General features: G+C 39.9%; 1 protein-coding gene and 3 pseudogenes across 3 annotated transcripts; 2 read left to right on the top strand and 2 right to left on the bottom strand.

Moving 5' to 3' along the window:
* Window positions 1–2,531: 2,531 nt before the first annotated feature.
* On the top strand, window positions 2,532–4,712 carry LOC148854097 (AAA-ATPase ASD, mitochondrial pseudogene; annotated as a pseudogene). Its single transcript, XR_016112490.1, has one exon. The product of XR_016112490.1 is annotated as an AAA-ATPase ASD, mitochondrial pseudogene (transcript).
* A 3,264-nt stretch (window positions 4,713–7,976) lies between these two features.
* Window positions 7,977–8,644, bottom strand: LOC148854098 (secreted RxLR effector protein 161 pseudogene; annotated as a pseudogene).
* A 3,293-nt stretch (window positions 8,645–11,937) lies between these two features.
* On the bottom strand, window positions 11,938–15,415 carry LOC148854099 (DDT domain-containing protein DDR4-like). The gene is made up of 2 exons (XM_088984361.1): window positions 15,279–15,415; window positions 11,938–13,119 (listed from the first exon to the last, which is right to left on the bottom strand). The coding sequence occupies exon 2, from the start codon at window positions 13,055–13,057 to the stop codon at window positions 12,335–12,337; it is 723 nt and encodes a 240-aa protein (XP_088840487.1). The 5' UTR covers window positions 13,058–13,119; window positions 15,279–15,415; the 3' UTR covers window positions 11,938–12,334.
* LOC148854100 (AAA-ATPase ASD, mitochondrial pseudogene) lies at window positions 15,391–17,376 on the top strand (annotated as a pseudogene). Its single transcript, XR_016112879.1, has one exon. The product of XR_016112879.1 is annotated as an AAA-ATPase ASD, mitochondrial pseudogene (transcript).
* Window positions 17,377–20,462: the final 3,086 nt, after the last annotated feature.

Consider the following 20,462-nt stretch of genomic DNA (forward strand, 5'->3'; position numbering starts at 1 on the left):
CATCATTTCATTTCTAAGTTGATTTTAATTTTGGTGTCCATTTTCATCATTTATAAAAATACTTCTTACATTTCGTACTTATTTTTTGTTCAGTATAATGAATATACAATATTAATGGCATGCCCAATTCTCTTTTTGTATTATATATTTTATTTTTTATTATTTAATTATGGAAATATTTATTTACCCATTTGACCCCAAATGGTTGAATTGCTTACCCACCACCAAAAGGGAAGAAAATGGTTTTGTTTTCAAATTATTTTTCAAAATATTTATTTTTTATGTTATTAAAATTAATGCTGTGGATTTTATTCATAGAATTTAATAATGAGAAAAATATATCTTAAATATAGGATTTAATAAAAGAATATACCTTAGATATGAGATTTAATGAGAGATAATATGAAAATAGTTTTACTTCCAATGGGTTTTAAATTTTACATTCTATTTCCATTTTTAAAAAACCATTTCTTATTTATTATCAATGTTTTCAACTTGTTGTTGACTTGGCCGATTAAACCGTTTAAACTATCAATCGACCTTGATCGTGGGTTTGTTCTGTTGAAACTCTCCCTTTCAGTTAAAAACTGTCAAACTCGAGAGGTTCAACTATTGCCCTATTCGACCCAGTAACCAGGTTGCAGGTTGCATACTTAATTATATGCAAACTTTTGGACGACATAACTTTGCACTCTGATGTCTGATTAGGGTTATCTTTTTTTTATTATTATTTTGTATAACTTCTCAAGATCTATACATCCCAATGGCCTTAGGTGCTTTGCCTTGCTATTTTCACGAAAAACCCCTTTTTTGGCCCCAAATTGTAAATTTAATATTTTGTATAAATAAAAAAACATAAAAAATGTAACATAATACGTATATTATATGTTATATATGTAAAACATAATTATAAAATTTATAGAAAACATAACTATAATATATATAAAACATAACTATACTATTTATTGATAAAATATGTATTTTTACACACACACACATAGCATTGATGTAGAGCAGTTTGACTCGTTTGATCTTGATAGTCGAACCGATGACTTATGACCCAAAGGTAAAAGCAGGTCAACCTCCGGGTCGGTTTTTAAAACATTGTTTATCATACATATTATTGTTTTATATGTCAAATATATGATGATGAAACGTTCCCATTTTTTTTAATTTCTATATTTTTTTATTTTATATATTTTTGAATTTTATTATTTAATTCTGGCAACATGGATTAGCCCATTTGACCCAGATGGTTTAATTTCTTACCACCACCTACATGAAAACACTATTTTTTTTTCCAGATAGATATTAAAAGTATAAGTTTTATGTTGTTGAAACTATAAATTTATTGTGCATGGATTTAATTATAGGATTTAATAATGAGAAAAAAAAAGTCTTAAATATATGATTCAATGAAGGTGAATGCAAAATAATACCTTAAATGTTGGATTTAATGAGAGAGAATTGAATGCATTGAAAATCTTAATATTATCTCTTTTCAAGTCGTTTAATATCAATAACCAACTACCCTATTTGCCCTCATTTTTATCAATAAATTTAAATATAGAAGAGTAATTTTGTATTTAGAAAATTACAAAAATATTCTTGAGACAATTCATACTTTTTAAAGTAGTATAAATATAATTTTTTTTTGTGACTCTTAAACTTGAACCTCAAGTTTGCTTGTTTTTTAAAGCATCGATTTTCCTACTTGGGAACTAGCCATTACACTAAAAAATGGTCCAAATTGGACCATCAAGTCTGCATCAATTAGAAAAGTTATGTGGAAATTACTTTTAGTCCTTTTTTTTCAAGTTCATTGATGTTGGCTTACATGTCATACAATATGTCATCTCTGCAAGGCAATGATCTAATTATTCAAACTTGGCTTACATTTCCAAACCACATTCACAGTTCCTCTATTCTTCTTCTTCTTTTATATTTGCCACCTGTTATGCTTGGCTCGGCAGCAGTCGTTCAATTCAGTTCAGACATTATTCTTAGTTGACTCCGTGAGAGAGGAGAGGAGAGGATCAGAGGAGGTGGCATTCTAGGCAGGTGGAGTGGAATACGCCAAAACTTTGGCTGTTGGGGGGCATGACGTGTTAACCCATTCGGTCTTTTCGTTAATTGACTCATTTCCTCTACTTCACACCGGTCGTTTTATTTTAACAAAAAAAAACTAGTGAATGACCTGTACGGAGAATTAATAATATTAAATTTATATTATGAAATCAATAATGTTAAATTTATATTTATTAATATTTTAAATAATTATTAAAATTTTAAGAAATATTTATTTTAAAAAATAATTTTTAATAATTATTAGAATATAAATAAATTTATTTTCTATATTTTTTATGAATGAGATTAAAAATAATAGTAATAGATTCTACCAACTTCTCAAAAAATGTCAAGACTATTGCCTGGTAGTGGTAGTGGGTTGTGTAAGTGCTATTTGTCTATCTTCCTAAAAACAAAACCTTCTATATATATTATATTAGATCTCACATGCCATCTGACGTTGCCATGAAAATCTAATTCTCCGACTTCATGAGTCATAACCAAGGAATAACGCAGATCACGATTCACGAAAGCCGTAAGACGTGGATGAGATCAGAGAACTTACCTCGCAGTTGCCGATCGAGAACTCAGTCAACAGTTTACAGCTCAGTCATCACCTTCATCTCCTTCGACAAATATATAAATTATATATATAACCCCAAACACCCCAAATGCCCTCATCTGCCTTCATCATTTCTTCTCTTGATCGAAGAAGAAGAAGAAGAAAGCATGACGCCGGGGGAGATGTGGGCGGGATTAGGATCGGCCATGGCGGGCATACTGTTCCTCACGTTTCAGCAGCACTTCCCTCACCAGCTTCGAACTTTCATTGAGAGATACTACCATCGCTTCCTCAACTTTTTCTACCCTTACGTCCGAATTACCTTCCACGAGTACAGCGGTGACAGTTTCAAGCGCAGCGAGGTCTTCACAACTATCCAGTCTTATCTCATCTCCAATTGTTCCAAAGGTGCTAAACGCCTCAAGGCCGATGTCGGCAAGGAAGACAAAAATATCGTCCTCAGCATGGACGATAACGAGGAGATCACCGATGACTTCCATGGCGTCAAGCTCTGGTGGTCTTCCAACAAAATCGTTCCCAGGACTCAGTACATCTCTTTCTATCCCGCCTCCGACGACCGGCGTTCCTACACTCTCACCTTCCATAAGCGTCACCGGGAGCTTATCAACGGCTCCTACTTGAAGTACGTCGTGGACCAAGGCAAGGTCATCGCCGTGCAAAACCGGCAGCGCAAGCTTTTCACCAACAACCCCAGCAGCAATTGGCATGGTTACAGAAGTAAGGTGTGGAGTCACGTAGTGTTCGAGCACCCGGCGACGTTTCAAACGCTGGCCATGGATCCCGACAAGAAGCAAGAGATCATCGATGACCTCAGTACTTTCAGAAAAGGCAAAGAGTACTACGCGAAGATTGGCAAGGCATGGAAGCGAGGGTATCTACTCTATGGTCCTCCCGGAACTGGTAAGTCTACCATGATCGCCGCCATGGCCAATCATCTGGATTACGATGTCTATGACGTCGAATTAACGGCCGTGAAAAACAACACGGAGCTGAGGAAGCTGTTGATCGAGACGTCCAGCAGGTCGATCATCGTGATCGAGGACATCGACTGTTCGCTTGATCTTACGGGACAGAGGAAGAAGGAGAAGAAGGAAGAGGAGGAAGACAAGGAGGCAGATCCAGTGAAGGCTGCTCGAGACCAGGCCAAGGATGAAGGTAGCAAAGTTACCCTCTCCGGGCTTTTGAATTTTATCGACGGGCTATGGTCGGCCTGCGGCAGCGAGAGGCTCGTTGTTTTCACCACAAATCACGTCGAAAAACTAGACCCTGCTCTCATCCGAAGAGGTCGGATGGACAAGCACATCGAATTGTCCTACTGTACCTTTGAAGCTTTCAAGGTTCTGGCCAAGAATTATCTCAACCTCGACTCTCACGAATTGTTCGAGAAGATTGGCCGTCTGATGGAGGAAACGAAAATTACCCCTGCTGATGTTGCCGAGAATTTGATGCCTAAAACTCTAATTGGAAATGCTGAGAGCTGCATGGAGAATCTGATCAAAGCACTGGAGACGGCGGCGGAGGAAGCCATCTTGAAGAAGGAAGAAGAAGCCAAAGAGAAGGCGGAGGCATTGGCCAAGGGAGATGGGTCATCAACTTCCAAGGAAGGAGGGAAGGAGGATGAATCGTCAACCAAAACTGAACAGAAAAAGACCGAGTCAAGCTGCCTGGATAATTTGATCAAAGTACTGGAGACGGCGAAGGAGGAAGCTAGCAAGTTGAAGGCAGAAGAAAAAGGCAAAGAGAAGGCAGAGGAAGATGGGAAAAGGAAAGAGAAAGCTTCGGCTTCGGCTTCAGCTTCCAAGCAAGGAGAGGAGGGCGAATCGTCACCCAAAACAGAACAGAAAGAGACTCAGTAAGCAGTTTGAAAGACGATTTGGAATGAGATGGATTAGAAAATCGAAAGGGAGTCCAGATAAAATCTGGCTGTGGTTTTTCTGTATTGTTGTGATTTGCAGATAAACTTAATTGTAGGGTGGGCCGTAAGATTACACCAACTTTGAGTTCATTAAGTTCGGATGTATTTTCCTGTCTGCATATTTATATATCATCATTTGAGGTCAAAGATCTATTTATGTTTGCTATTTGAGTGGAGAGATACAAATTCAGATTGCTATTTTACTTATTCTGAATTTACCTTCTGGGGTGATAAAGCACTTTTTGGGGTCCCTCCAAACTCTTTTCCAAGGGATTTTATCTTCTTATAATAAGACTCACAGTCACATGATACAGTGACTATAGCCTAGGCTACTAGTTGCCAGCGGTTGTGCGTCTCTGCGCCATTGATGATTTACTCGTTCCTTCGTCTCGACTCCCCAGTTTCTATCCGCTGCCATCATCGCCCTACGCCCTTTGTTGGATACTTGGATTTGAGCCTGAAAGCAAAAACCGTGCAGAGCAAGTCATCCGGTCGAACATCACGAATATCTCGCATACACGCTTTCAACACATCAAACCTCCATTTCTCACGGAAGAGAAAGAAAACACTGAAGAGAAGGGAAATACACGATGATACCCAGAAATTCTCATGGTAACATGCTCAACCCAGAAACTCTCTCAACAGTAAAGGCAGTTGGCCCCCAACAGCTAAAGTTTTTCCAGTGAAACGTACCTAAAGGCTACAGGCTGATGAGCTTCTTTCATCCTTGCATATGTATATTTCAAATTTTCAATCCACGAGTTCACCGGAGACTGCCACGAATGAAGCGAAGTGCCAAAGTCTGCTGCTATTGGGACGTATTCCAGTATCAAAACGTCCGAGAGTGCATAGTGGCACAACTGCTTAAGGCCAAGATGTGCAAAAAACAGCATCAACCTGGTGCTCGAGCACGGGTGACCATGGGAGGGTCACTGATGAATTTGATTGCAGACAGATTGGATTTTGACCAAGATTGATCCACCGCACATGAATTGGGATTTCCTCCTCATAGAGCATTCCTCGCATCACCTCAGTCACATCCCACCATGTATTGTAAACATCTCCCCATAATAATAGGCCTTTTTATAGTCCACTCCACCTCGGAACTGGGAAATTAATTCCTCAAATGCGTGAATTGGGAATCTTTCCCCCTTGACACAGACCTGAACTGTACAATCACAATATGAATTCTGAAGTGGACTAACTCAAACTATCCCAAATACAAAAGATGCTCCCAATTTGCGCCGAGACATGCTGTGAGGTCAGTGTGAGGAGCAGATCCGCACTCGCTACACAGTTCCATCTCCTACCATCCAGAGCCCGAGAGGAGATACTACAGGCTGACAATCCACGGGCGTTATCGGGAATTCATCATGTGTTAAAGCAGAGAAATGTGATCAGAGTGAATAACCGGCGAAGGAAACTCCACTCTTAAAAATCTCTAAAACCATGCCTAGAAACATGTGGCCTCCACCTAGCAATTCTCCAAATGATGGCGATGGACCCTGACAAGAAGCAAGGATATTGACACATTCCTCATCACCATGCAAGTATCGGGAAAGTGTGGAAGAGTGGGTACCACCTCTATTGGTCCATCAGAGAGAATTTCACCATGATCGCTGCCATCAGCGATCAGCCATGGCCAAAATCTATTCAGCTCATCGCTATGAAAAATAGAAAGCAACAACTATGGGAGACTGGGAGTTACTGATCGAGACAAAAGTCTGCAGGAAATTGATGCTCCCTCGATCTTACTGGCCAAAAGAAGACTGAGAAGTCATTTTGATGGTGACAGAAGGAAACAAGAATCCCATTACTAAAGAAAAGAACGTCAACAGCGGAAAGTTTACACTTTCGCGGTTTCTTGCAGAGGGGAGAGATTAGTCATACTTTACCAATTACCATTAACGAAATTTCATGAGGTAGGAAGTAGGATAGACAAGCACATTGAATAGTTAAAAATAAATTCGAATGAATAATTAGTTAGACCTAGACTCAAGACTCACGTCCTCTGTTGGCGACCATCCACCAACTGTTGCCCGTTGGATCAGACCTACATCACTCCCGCGGATGTTGTAGAAAGCCTGATGCCCAAGTCCAGAAGAGAACGCAGATAAATGCCAACTGAACTTTATCCAAGCTCTCGGGGAAGCAAAGAGACAACTAGGCTGAAGGTCAACAAAAAAAACTAAAATAGTAAAAGCAATAAGAAAGCAAGAGACGAGTACGTCATTGCAAATGCATGCACAACTACTCTCCTATGATATACAAGACTAGTGGCGTATAGAACAAAGAGCATCTTCTGTAAGAAAGAATCCCTAATATCAAGCTTATCTGTCCTTCACCATGTGAGTCCAAATGCCATTAATCTTTGGCAATTGTCTAACAATTGTGGCTTGATTGCTTGTGTAAGGATTTCTAATTTCCTACCATGTAACACATGGCCAACACAGTAACTGGCGGTGTGGTAGAAGCTATTTACTCGCAAAAGCCATACTAAGTAGACACAATTTTAATTCTCATGAACACAAGAATTTCAAAGCAGAAACCAATAAAGAAACATTCTTACCTCGTGAGGGAATAGTTCCGTTACAACAAGAGTCAGTTCTCTGATACATCATTCTGCCAAGTGCCAACCGATCAAACTCGAACTTGCAGAAAGAAATCAGGTGGGCTTGGACATCTAAAAGCCAACAGTTCTTTATGGATGGCGGCATATTAGTTTCATGTGTATAGTACATTGACTGAATAAGAGCACACCGATCAAGGACGTCCTATAATCTATAAATTCCCATCTAGTGATAATACATCGCTGTGGATGTAAATTTAATGACTACCCTGTTATAGTTTCTACACAATACTCAATATCATATAGTTTTCTGTGCTTCCTGACAGACGGCTTTGAAAAAATTACATCCGAGTGGCTGGTCGTATTATGCCAAGGGAAGGAGAGGACAGAATAGCCAACACAGATGAATCTATTGTACAACCAGCTTCCTTGAGGAAGAGGACAACACCTCCGCAAATGATATACAACTACACAGTCTGGATGGTTGCGGATGATAGTAATAGTAAATACTGTAAAAAAAAAAAATATGATACAAAACAGAATAGAAGTTAGTTGAACGATATAAAAAATTTGTAGTATTTTGGTATTTCTCTCTGATGATTCGAATCAGTACAGAAGAGGGATTTTTATAGTAGATGGAGTCTGTTGATGGTGAACCGACTTACATTGAACAACGACAGGCATTAACACACTTTGGGAGCAGAATCCGCTAACATGGGAACTAACTAATTTTGAGAGGTGTAACAACACATTTTGGAAAGAAACAAACTTTGGAAGTAGCTTAACTTTACTGTTCTTCGAAAGAGCATATTCAAATGTCTTCTAAAAAAGTGTAGCAACATTTAATACTCCTCATTGATACACATTTCAGCAACTCCAATCATGTCTCGTAACAATTCGAACTTGCCTCTTGGTAGAGCCTTTGTGAATATGTCAACTAACTGTCTTTTAGTTTTGCAATGTCTGAGTTCTATTTCTTTGTTTTCTTCAACTTCTCTGATAAAGTGATACTTGATCCCAATATGTTTGGTTTTGCTGTGAAATATGGGATTCTTTGCCATTGCAATAGCAGATTTGCTATCGCAATGGATTTCAGTAGCACCAACTTGTGGTTCTCCCATGTCATCAAGTATAATTTTGAGCCATATAGTTTGGCTCGTTGTTTTTGCTGTTGCAATATATTCTGCTTCAGTTGATGATTGGGCAACAGTTGTTTGCTTCTTTGAAGCCCAAGAAAATATCCCTGATCCAAGTGTGAAAGCATAGCAGATGTACTTTTCATGTCTTCTACCGAACCTGCCCAATCACTATCTGTGTAGCCAATGAGCTTAGAGTCATGTGTGACTTTGTACCAAATTCCATAACTCTTTGTACCTTGCAAATACCTTATTATTCTTTTAGTTGCTCCATGGTGGACTTGATTTGGATTCTGCATGAATCTTGATAGTAGACTAACCGCATACATGATGTCTGGTCTTGTAGCAGTTAAATAGAGAAGACTTCCAATCATACTTCAAAATTGTGATTCATTTGCCTTTAGTGAGCCATCTTCCTTTTTGAGTGCTTTAGTGTTGTCTAGTGGAGTGGAAGCTGTTTTGCACCCCTCCATTTTGAATTTTTCAAAAGAGTTTATGTATACTTCTTTTGAGAGATGAATGTCCCTTATTCTTCTTGAGTTATTTCAATTCCAATAAAATAGTGCATTAGGCCTAAATCAGTCATCTCAAAAGTCTTCATTATGTCTTTTTTGAACTTCTTGACCATATTCTCATTATTTCGAGTATAAATAAGATCATCAACATATAGAGAAACAATGAGATTGTCATTTGTACCTTGAGTTTTGATGTAGAGTGTTGGTTCACTATAGCTCCTCCTAAATCCTTGCTCCAAGAAGTAATTGTCGATTCTGCTGTATCAAGCTCGTGGAGCTTATTTTAAGCCATATAGTGCCTTCTTTAATCTAAGAATTTTGTCTTTTTGTCCTTGCACCATGAACCCTTGAGGTGCTCCACATAGATTTCATCATTAAGATAGCCATTGAAGAATGCATAATTTACATCAAATTGAAAAGTTTTTTATTTCTTCTGTGCAGCTATTGCTATCAATGCCCTAATTGTGACAAGACAAGCAACTGGAGCAAATGTCTCATTGTAGTCGATACCATTTTATTTAAACTTTGTCTTTAGACCCACTTAACTCCAATAGTGTCTTTGTGTTGTGGACGATCCAAAAGCTCCAAAGTCTCATTTTTTTCAATCATTTTTATCTCTTCATCCATAGCTTTTCTCTAGTTTTCTTCATTAAAAGTTTCTTCAAAACTTTATGGTTCTATGATCATCAAATTGCATGTTTCATAAATTTTTGTTAAGGATTTAGTTCGCCTTGGTGGTGATTTCGGGGTAGACTGTGAAGCTTGTTCTAGTTTCGATTGTTTTGGTGAACTGATTTGATCATGATCTTCTTCCATTCTTTGACTTGGTAATAGATGCAAGTTGATAGTCTTTCATTCAACTTCTTTTGTCTCCCAATTGTATGTAGCATCCTCGTCAAAGCTTATGTCTCGACTGATTATGAATTTTTCTTTCCTTAAGTTATAGACTCAATAGCCTTTTGATTGAATGCTATAACCTAAGAAAATTCCTTTCTCAGTCTTCTCATCTAGTTTGCATCTTTTCTCCTATGGGACATGGGTGTAGCATATGCATCCAAAAACTCTGAGATGCTTTGCTGATGGTCTTTGCCCACCCCAAGCTTTAATTGGTGTCCTATCTTGCACAACTTTAGTAGGACATCTGTTGAGCAGATAGATAGCAGTGCTTACTACTTCTGCCCATAAAATTTTGGGAAGACCCTTTTCCATGAGCATGGCTCTTGCAATCTCCATAATTGTTATGTTTTTTCTTTCGGATACTCCATTTTGTTCTGGAGAGTACCCGACTGTAAATTGATGCTCCATGCCTTCATCTTCACCGAACTTGTTGAATTCATTAGAAGTGTATTCTTTGCCTCTATCACGTCTTATGATCTTGAAGTTGTGACCATTTTACTTCTCAACACGGGGTTTGAATTTTTAAAAAATATAAAAAACCTGCAATTTTTCTCGCAAGAAATATACCCATGTCATTCTAGTATAATCATCAATGAAGATGATGAAATATCTAGTTTGATTATTTGATGGAGTATACGCATTGAACCACAAACATCTGTATAAATTAACTCCAATGGCTCTTTGGCTCTCCAAGCTTTGCCAGATGGGAAGGGTTGTCGATGTTATTTTCTGAGCATACACCCTTCACAGACATTGTTGAACTCCTTGATAGCTGGTAGGTCACGCCTCATGTTGTTCTGCTGAAGAATCCTTAATCCATGGAAATTAAAGTGTTCGAATCTTCTATGCCATAGTCACGACTCGTCCACTTGTGCTTGCATTGTTATGTAACTTGCATCTCTCCATTGAATGGGAAAGCATCTGTTTTCTATCATTTTTGTTTTTACAATTTCAAGGGACTTGTCTTGCTTATCATAGATTGTGCAAGAATTTCCCTCAAAATGTAAATAATAACCTCTTTCTATCATTTAGCCCACACTGAGTAGATTTTGATCAATATTGGGGACCAAAAGTATATCATTTATGTATTTCTTGCTTTGTTTGGTGTCAACTACAATGGTGCTTTTGCCGATTGCTTCCAACAAGTCGTCGTTACCAATTTTGACTTTTGTCTTGATCTTATCAAGACTATGAAAAATGCTTTCATTTTTAGTCATGTGGTTACTGCACCCACTGTCAAGATACCAAGTATCATTTTTTTCTTCTATTGTAGAATGACAAACATAAAAGAGATTATTTTTCTCAATTTTCTTTTCTAAAAAATTAGCTTGATGGGTTTTCTTGAATCTACAAACTTTTTCAACATGGCCAAATTTTTTACAATTTTGGCACTGTGGTTTTCCTTTGAACTAGCAATCTTTCTCCAAATGGTTTATCTTCTTCCAAATACCACATGAAGAATACTTGTCATTATTTTCTTTTGGTTTTCCTTGTCACTTTCTTCCATCAACTTTTGTTTTATGAGACCGCAGATTAACTTTAGACTAAAATGCAGCTTCAACCGAATTTTTGTTCTACCTGTCACGGCTATTTTCAAATGTCTCGAGAGAACCCATCAATTCAGTTGGTGATAATTTTCTAAATCCTTTGTTTCTTCTATCACCAAATTTATTGGATCATATCTCTCTGTACAAGAGATTAGATTTTTTTCGACAATTTTCTTGTCAAAAATAATCTCCCCACAGGCTCTAATTTGATTGATTATTTCTTTTATTTTAGAATAAAAATCTTTTGCAATCTCATTATCCTTCATTGCAAATGCATGCACAACTACTCTCCTATGATATACAAGACTAGTGGCGTATAGAACAAAGAGCATCTTCTGTAAGAAAGAATCCCTAATATCAAGCTTATCTGTCCTTCACCATGCGAGTCGAAATGCCATTAATCTTTGGCAATCGTCTAACAATTGTGGCTTGATTGCTTGTGTAAGGATTTCTAATTTCCTACCATGTAACGCATGGCCAACACAATAACTGGCGGTGTGGTAGAAGCTATTTACTCGCAAAAGCCATACTAAGTAGACACAATTTTAATTCCCAAGAACACAAGAGTTTCAAAGCTGAAACCAATAAAGAAACATTCTTACCTCGTGAGGGAATAGTTCCGTTACAACAAGAGTCAGTTCTCTGATACATCATTCTGCCAAGTGCCAACCGATCAAACTCGAACTTGCAGAAAGAAAGCAGGTGGGCTTGGACATCTAAAAGCCAACAATTCTTTATGGATGGCATATTAGTTTCATGTGTATAGTACATTGACAGAATAAGAGCACACAGATCAAGGACGTCCTATAATCTATAAATTCCCATCTAGTGATAATACATCGCTGTGGATGTAAATTTAATGACTACCCTGTTATAGTTTCTACACAATACTCAATATCATATAGTTTTCTGTGCTTCCTGACAGACGGCTTTGAAAAAATTACATCCGAGTGGCTGGTCGTATTATGCCATGGGAAGGAGAGGACAGAATAGCCAACACAGATGAATCTATCGTACAACCAGCTTCCTTGAGGAAGAGGACAACACCTCCGCAAATGATCTACAACTACAAGTCTGCATGAACGCAGATTCTTCAAAGGATGCTTCAGAAGTTATCGGAGTCTTCATCTTTCATTAGCATGCCAGGGCCATCATCAAAACCACTGCCCGGGGCAAGCTCGTTTAAGTATAAGAATCTCCTTTGTACACCCTCAACCTCTTCTTGGCCTAGGCCATTTGCTTTTTCAGGTGGCTGAGGCTGTTCCTTTTCGGCCGTCTCATTGTAGTCTTCAACTGCTTGTTCAACTTTCATTTCCTCCTCATCATTGTGCCGAGAATCACCGCTCGCCATTGATGACACATTATTGCTTGCATCAGAGTGACCATCCGATGTATTGGACTTCTCAGGTTTTGTCTCAGTTTCAGAATCTGACACCTCATAGTGTCCATAATTTATTTGGTTTCGTGTAGCCCTCTTGCTTCGCCTCAGACCTGACTGGATCTCATCAACAGATCTTAATTTAGTTCCCCTCCTTCGACTAGAAAAATTCTTAGGTCTTTGTAGCTCATCAGTATCCTCACTACTAAAAGAATCATCATATTCATCATCCTCCTCATCTTCAGCATTTTCTTCATCCCAATGGTGTTCCTCATCTCCCTCAGAGCTGCTGGAGACCTTCCGTTGTTTCCGGCTCCTTATATACTCCTCATCATATACTGCTTCTCCAACTATATCATCATCACTGTCAAAGTCCACCTCATCTGAAACAGCTTCAACAAATTTTGAGTACTTCTCTGGCCTCTGCCTTCTCCGATCGCTGCATATCATTTACTAGATTATCACAGAAGCATGGTGGTAGATGCCTTACAAACAATAGAATGGACAAAGGGCTGCAACATGCAAATGTTAATTCATTTTTCTGAATTCAAATTTGAATTGAATCCAAATAAAGTGATCTAAATCTGATCTGTTTATAAATGGATTAAAGATGAATCCACCCCATCTGATCCAATACAATCAGATATGACCATCATCATCTAAGCCCTGTCCTAACTATACGAGGTCAGCTATATGAATACTGTTTCACCATTCCATTCTGGTTACTGTTATATCCATTGTTAAAGTATGAGCGATTAAGGTGCTGTTTGGTTCGTGGTTTTAAAAAAGGGTGATTTAATTTCAAAACCATACCAATCTTTTTTTTTTTTGAAATGACATTTTATCTTGGAACCACACAATGCAAAAAGAGGTTGCTTTGTTAATGGTTCTTTTTTTTTTAGCCACACCTGTACATCTACTTTAACTATCTACATTTGATTGTACGGTCATCATCAAATAGAGACATTATGACTGGAGCCATATTGGTCTGTGAGATAAACCATATAATTGACAATGCCATGCTTATATCAGTGAACAATGTTTCCTGGTTGAAAAATCTATAAAATGTTGTGTTCGAAAAAAGGCCATTTTGCTGGTTCTGGAACCATGGGCATATAAATAGCAACTGAATGCTATTTGTGTTCGTGAACCAGATGAAAAACAAACACAACCACAAACAGAATACCCCCTAAATCATTTCTTACTACGACCCATGTCCTTTTCAGTCTTCCCCTAGTCCATGCAGTTGTAGCCCCTTCAACTTACAATAGATCTTTCTTCTTATTGGTGCTATTAATGGTCTTTTATGCATGTGACAAAATCATTTTAATCTACTTTCTCTCATTTTTTCACTTATTGGAGCTACTCCTAGGTTCCTTCAATTAACTTCATATTAAAGTCACTTTTTGTCAATTATATTAATAGCATAAAATATTTTTATCATTTTTAGTTTAATTTATTAATAATATTCAATATCCAAGACTGAACCGTGCCTTATAAAAATCCTATGGACAAGATTCAATGCAAATCCAAATATCAATGAATCAAAGTTCCATCTAGTTATATGTGATTCAATCACATCAGTTGCATTCCTAACTTGACCAATAGGTGAGCCAGACATAGGCACAGATACAGGAAACAAAGATATGGCTCTCCATTTCCAAAAATTCTGTAGAGGGATAGGACATGGGTATTCCAGACATTTTCAGAATATAATTTGTTAAGCAAGATGGTGTAAGGGGGTTATGTGGTGGGGGTAAGCATAATACTGAAGGGGTGTTTGGCACAATTCTAGACTGTATCCATTCTTTTGTAGCATTTTTTATCAATTCCATTCTTTTTAGCATTAATAATAGTAAAAACTATACTGTATTCCACCTCAGAATTCAAAATTTCACTATAGACCTACAATAAATCAAAATTTCAAATACCCCCACCTAAAACACCAATACCCACCCTGTATTGTTATCAATTTCAAACTGGCACCTACCCCAACTGAACGTATAAAAAAGATTTATTGGGATGAACTGAACAATAAAAACACCTTAATAATATACGATTAGTTTACCAATAAAATATCATTTATTGTCGTTCAATTCAGTTCAGACATTATTCTTAGTTGACTCCGTGAGAGAGGAGAGGAGAGGAGAGGAGGAGCCGGCATTCTAGGCAGGTGGAGTGGAATACGCCAAAACTTAGGTTGTTGGGGGGCATGACGTGTTAACCCACTCGGTCTTTTCGATAATTGACTCAGTTCCTCTACTTGACACCCATCGTTTTATTTTAACAAAACAAACTAATGAATGACCTTACGGAGAATTAATAATATTAAATTTATATTATGAAATTAATAATGTTAAATTTATATTTATTACAATTTTAAGATATAAATAGAAATAATTATAAATAATTATTTTTACATTTTCTTCATTTTTAAAATAATAAATTGTTATAACAGCAATTCTCAAAAAATATCATTATCTATTTTTCGAGCTATGGGCTATTGCCTGTTAGTGGGTTGTCTAATTGCTATTTATCTATCTTTTTAAAAACTAAATCTTCTATATATATTATATTAGATTTCAAATGCCATATGACGTTGCATGTGAAATAATAACGTAGATCACGATTCACGAAAGCCGTAAGACGTGGATGAGATCAGAGAACTTACCTCGCAGTTGCCGATCGAGAACTCAATCTACAGTTTACAGTTCTCTCATCACCTTCATCTCTTTCGACAAATATATAAATTATATATATAACCCCAAACACCCCAAATGCCCTCATCTGCCTTTTTCTCTTATTCTCTTGATCGAAGAAGAAGAAGAAAGCATGACGCCGGGGGAGATGTGGGCGGGATTTGGATCGGCCATGGCGGGCATACTGTTCCTCACGTTTCAGCAGCACTTCCCGCACCAGCTTCGAACTTTCATTGAGAGATACTACCATCGCTTCCTCAACTTTTTCTACCCTTACGTCCGAATTACCTTCCACGAGTACAGCGGTGACAGCTTCAAGCGCAGCGAGGTCTTCACAACTATCCAGTCTTATCTCATCTCCAATTGTTCCAAAGGTGCTAAACGCCTCAAGGCCGATGTCGGCAAGGAAGACAAAAATATCGTCCTCAGCATGGACGATAACGAGGAGATCACCGATGACTTCCATGGCGTCAAGCTCTGGTGGTCTTCCAACAAAATCGTTCCCAGGACTCAGTACATCTCTTTCTATCCCGCCTCCGACGACCGGCGTTCCTACACTCTCACCTTCCATAAGCGTCACCGGGAGCTTATCAACGGCTCCTACTTGAAGTACGTCGTGGACCAAGGCAAGGTCATCGCCGTGCAAAACCGGCAGCGCAAGCTTTTCACCAACAACCCCAGCAGCAATTGGCATGGTTACAGAAGTAAGGTGTGGAGTCACGTAGTGTTCGAGCACCCGGCGACGTTTCAAACGCTGGCCATGGATCCCGACAAGAAGCAAGAGATCATCGATGACCTCAGTACTTTCAGAAAAGGCAAAGAGTACTACGCGAAGATTGGCAAGGCATGGAAGCGAGGGTATCTACTCTATGGTCCTCCCGGAACTGGTAAGTCTACCATGATCGCCGCCATGGCCAATCACCTGGATTACGATGTCTATGACGTCGAATTAACGGCCGTGAAGAACAACACGGAGCTGAGGAAGCTGTTGATCGAGACGTCCAGAAGGTCGATCATCGTGATCGAGGACATCGACTGTTCGCTTGATCTTACGGGACAGAGGAAGAAGGAGAAGAAGGAAGAGGAGGAAGACAAGGAGGCAGACCCAGTGAAGGCTGCTCGAGACCAGGCCAAGGATGAAGGTAGCAAAGTTACCCTCTCCGGGCTTTTGAATTTTATCGACGGGCTATGGTCAGCCTGCGGCAGCGAGAGGCTCGTTGTTTTCACCACAAACCACATTGAAAAACTAGACCCTGCTCTCATCCGAAGAGGTCGGATGGACAAGCACATCGAATTGTCCTACTGTACCTTTGAAGCTTTCAAGGTTCTGGCCAAGAATTATCTCAACCTCGACTCTCACGAATTGTTCGAGAAGATTGGCCGTCTGATGGAGGAAACGAAAATTACCCCCGCTGATGTTGCCGAGAATTTGATGCCTAAAACTCTAAATGGAAATGCTGAGAGCTGCCTGGAGAATCTGATCAAAGCACTGGAGACGGCGGCGGAGGAAGCCATCTTGAAGGCGGAAGAAGAAGCCAAAGAGAAGGCGGAGGCATTGGCCAAGGGAGATGGGTCATCAACTTCCAAGGAAGGAGGGAAGGAGGATGAATCGTCAACCAAAACTGAACAGAAAAAGACCGAGTCAAGCTGCCTGGATAATTTGATCAAAGTACTGGAGACGGCGAAGGGAGAAGCTAGCAAGTTGAAGGCAGAAAAAAAAGGCAAAGAGAAGGCAGAGGAAGATGGGAAAAGGAAAGAGAAAGCTCAGGCTTCGGCTTCAGCTTCCAAGCAAGGAGAGGAGGGCGAATCGTCACCCAAAACAGAACAGAAAGAGACTCAGTAAGCAGTTTGAAAGACGATTTGGAATAAGATGGATTATAAAATCGAAATGGAGTCCATATAAAATCTGGCTGTGGTTTTTTCTATATTGTTGTGATTTGCAGATAAAACTTAATTGTAGGGTAGGCCGTAAGATTACACCAACGTTGAGTTCATTAAGTTCGGATGTATTTTCCTGTCTGCATATTTATATATCATCATTTGAGGTCAAAGATCAATTTATGTTTGCTATTTGAGTGGAGAGATACAAATTCAGATTGTGGTCTGGACTCGTGATCGACTCAACTCAAACTCTTTTCATGCTTTTGGGATCGGAAGCTGATGCACATACACGGCTACTTAATACTTGGTGGCGTTCCAAGAAGGGTCATTTTGTGATTGACACGTCATCCTTGGCAAATTTTAGCCAAGCTTTGAGGCCAACCCACTTGCTTTTGTCTTATGCTACAAGTTTGGGAACGACTTGGGAGTAGTTTTCATTTTGAAAGTGGTTTTTAACAAGCACGACGAGCTTATTTATTTATTTTGCTCCATAAACCCAACCCCCCACCCCCACCACTTTTGCATGTGGGATTTGATCCGAGGTCTCAACTACACTGGCAAAAGACTTAAATATATATACCCTTAGCTTTTTTTACATAGAATTTATTTTGCCCTTTTTATTTCTTATAACATATATTATGAGACATAACTGCAAAAATCTTAGGCCCCATTTGGTTCACTGGACTAGGAGTCTAGAATGGGAATCAGAATGGGTTATTCCGATTCCAACTGTTTGATTGGGTGAGATCAGAATCCTTATCCTTTCCTTGGAAATGAAACCTCATACATGTTGATTTTAATTCTCATTCTCATTCCTGTCTGAACCAAACAGACTATGAGAATGGACCATTCTGATTTTGATTCTAATTCTAATTCTGATTCTAAAGGATTTCGATTCCGATTCCAACTGTGAACAAACGGACACCTAGCTTATTGAGTGAAAAATGTTTGCCCCTTCCTCTATTTTATATTAGTCCAATACCACATTGATAATCAGGATGTATGGTGGAATCAAAAGATAAACCGCCCTTAGGCACACTCTTCCCCAAAATGAATGCAGAATAACCACGATTCAGGAAGCCTTAGGGTTCCTCTTTGGTACAAAGCTTTCCACAATTTCTTTCATCACCAAATGATGTTGGAGTTCACAGCCCCATTTTCCCGTAATGAGTAATAAAGTACATAACTGGTTTGAACATGTTTTTAGTGGTGGGTGGATCTTTGTACGGTGGAGAGTGGATCTTTGTGCATCTCTTTCTCTTGTAAGCATGTTTTTGGTAGAGCGAAGACTTAAGAGAATAATTAGTTTAGAGTAGCAATACACTGATGACTTGATCTCTCAAAAATGTTAGGCAAAACTTATAAAATATAGCTTTCCAATTGACACAAAAGTTAAACGCAATCCGGTCTGTCCTAGCTGTCGGTTACTTCGCTTCTGACGAGATCGGAGGTGCTTGAAACAATAAAGAAAATGGAGGCTTCCGGGGAGGAATCCGGTTGGATCACTCTGAAACTCAAGTTAGTGTCCTTCAGAAGGCAAGGGAAATGAGGAATTCTAAGACCAGAAAATGCAAGAATCACATACCCCTTTCCTTGTGAGATGGGGGCCTTTTATAATCACCATGTGTGCTCACTTCCATGCCTCTACCAGTTCGGGCATCATTGCCACTACCAGATCGGGTCACTTCCTTCTATCAACTGCCAGTTCGGGTGTCATAACCTCCACTACTAGTTGCCAGTTTGGGTGTCATAACCTCCACTACCAGTTGCCAGGGCCGCCTCTGTCCATCTGGGATGGCGGTGGCAGGTGGCCGTTGGATGGCGGCTGTCATGTGTCAGTCCTCTGATCGGTCAGGTGCGCCGCTTCCGTGTACGGTCTCCTGGGCGTTAGGTACGATTGCTCAGTCAGGCGATTTGGAGCTAAAGTGGTCTTTTAATGTGAAGTCTCGAGTTCGGATAGGAGTATGGCCCGAACTGCCCCTAGGTGGGTAGTTCAGGTTTTCGGCCTTTGGTGCTCTTTGTAAGGCTCAAAACCTCGAAGGGATAGCTCGGGACTTTGTAGTTCGAAGCTTGGTTTGTAGGTTCCTTCAAGGGAGCTCGGCTCTCTTTTGTTCGGAGCTCGGGTTGCAGGTACCTTCGAGAGAGCTCGACTCTTTAGTTCGAAGCTCGAGTTGTAGGCCTGTTGTTGTGCCGAGCTGGCATTTCTGTCAGTTCACTCTCAGTTGCTTCCACGTGTCGCATGGCCAAGGGGTGGGGTCAAATCTTCCTCCATCAATTGCCCCCCCACTCCCCGTGCTTGGGGTCTTGACCCAACGTGGGGAGTTCACAGGATGATAGGTGGATTTTCCTCGACACACTTTGGCCTTGATGAGGAACTTTTCTGCTTGTGTTCTCAGCTCAACCGGGGTTTGGCTCGACCATGGGTCAGTCCCGAGATGCGTGTGGCTCACACGCGCCAATGATTTTCAAATTTTCAAATTTTTTAACTTGCGCTCCAAACAATTTTGAATTTTCGAATGTGCATGCCAAAGTGTCTTTTCGTCGGGGAGTGTGCAGCTGACTTTGCGGGGAGCCGTTGGATGGTTTCGATCTTGGCTGTTGATGCACGAGTACAGTGGCTTTAAATAGTGGGGGGACCCCTAGTCACTTTCCTCTGTTATCCTTCAACGTTTGTTCCTTGAGCACGCGTCCAAGCCGGCCAGCTCACGTCACTCGTCCCTAGTTCGGTAGCTTTTCCTGGTGAATCCTCGGTCTTCTTTGTTTTCGATGTCTAGTTTTAGCACAAATAGCCCTCTGGGGGGGTAGTCACTGGTTCTACGAACCAAGCTACTGCCCCCGACGGCCTTAGTGAGTTTGAGGGGGGCCCGAGGTAGAGCTTGAGTTTGAGCCCGTAGGCCGAGTTAACTCGGGTAGTTTGGCATCCACCTCTCGTCGAGGTCGGGTGCCAGACAAGTTCGGACCCTCTACTATGACGTCCGAAGGTCTTTGGTCCCTTATCGTCCAGTACAACCTGCCCGGGGCATATACTTACATTTTACCCTCGTGCGACTTTCCTTGGGAGCACGGTCCGGATGAGATTGTGATATTCCGGGAGCAGCTTATTGCTGGGTTGCGCCTTTCCTTCCATCCCCTAATTGTCGAGGTTATGAACCACTTCGGCGTCACTATAGGTCAGCTTCACCCGAACTCTATCCACAACCTTGTCGAGACCATCTCCCTTTGCTGTGAGCACTGCCTTCCTTTGGACTTAGAAATTTTTTCCGCTATTCTCATGT

This window comes from Nelumbo lutea, chromosome 4 (genome assembly GCF_056320005.1).
Source record: "Nelumbo lutea isolate HS-2025 chromosome 4, American lotus-T2T, whole genome shotgun sequence".
Taxonomy (NCBI): domain Eukaryota; kingdom Viridiplantae; phylum Streptophyta; class Magnoliopsida; order Proteales; family Nelumbonaceae; genus Nelumbo; species Nelumbo lutea.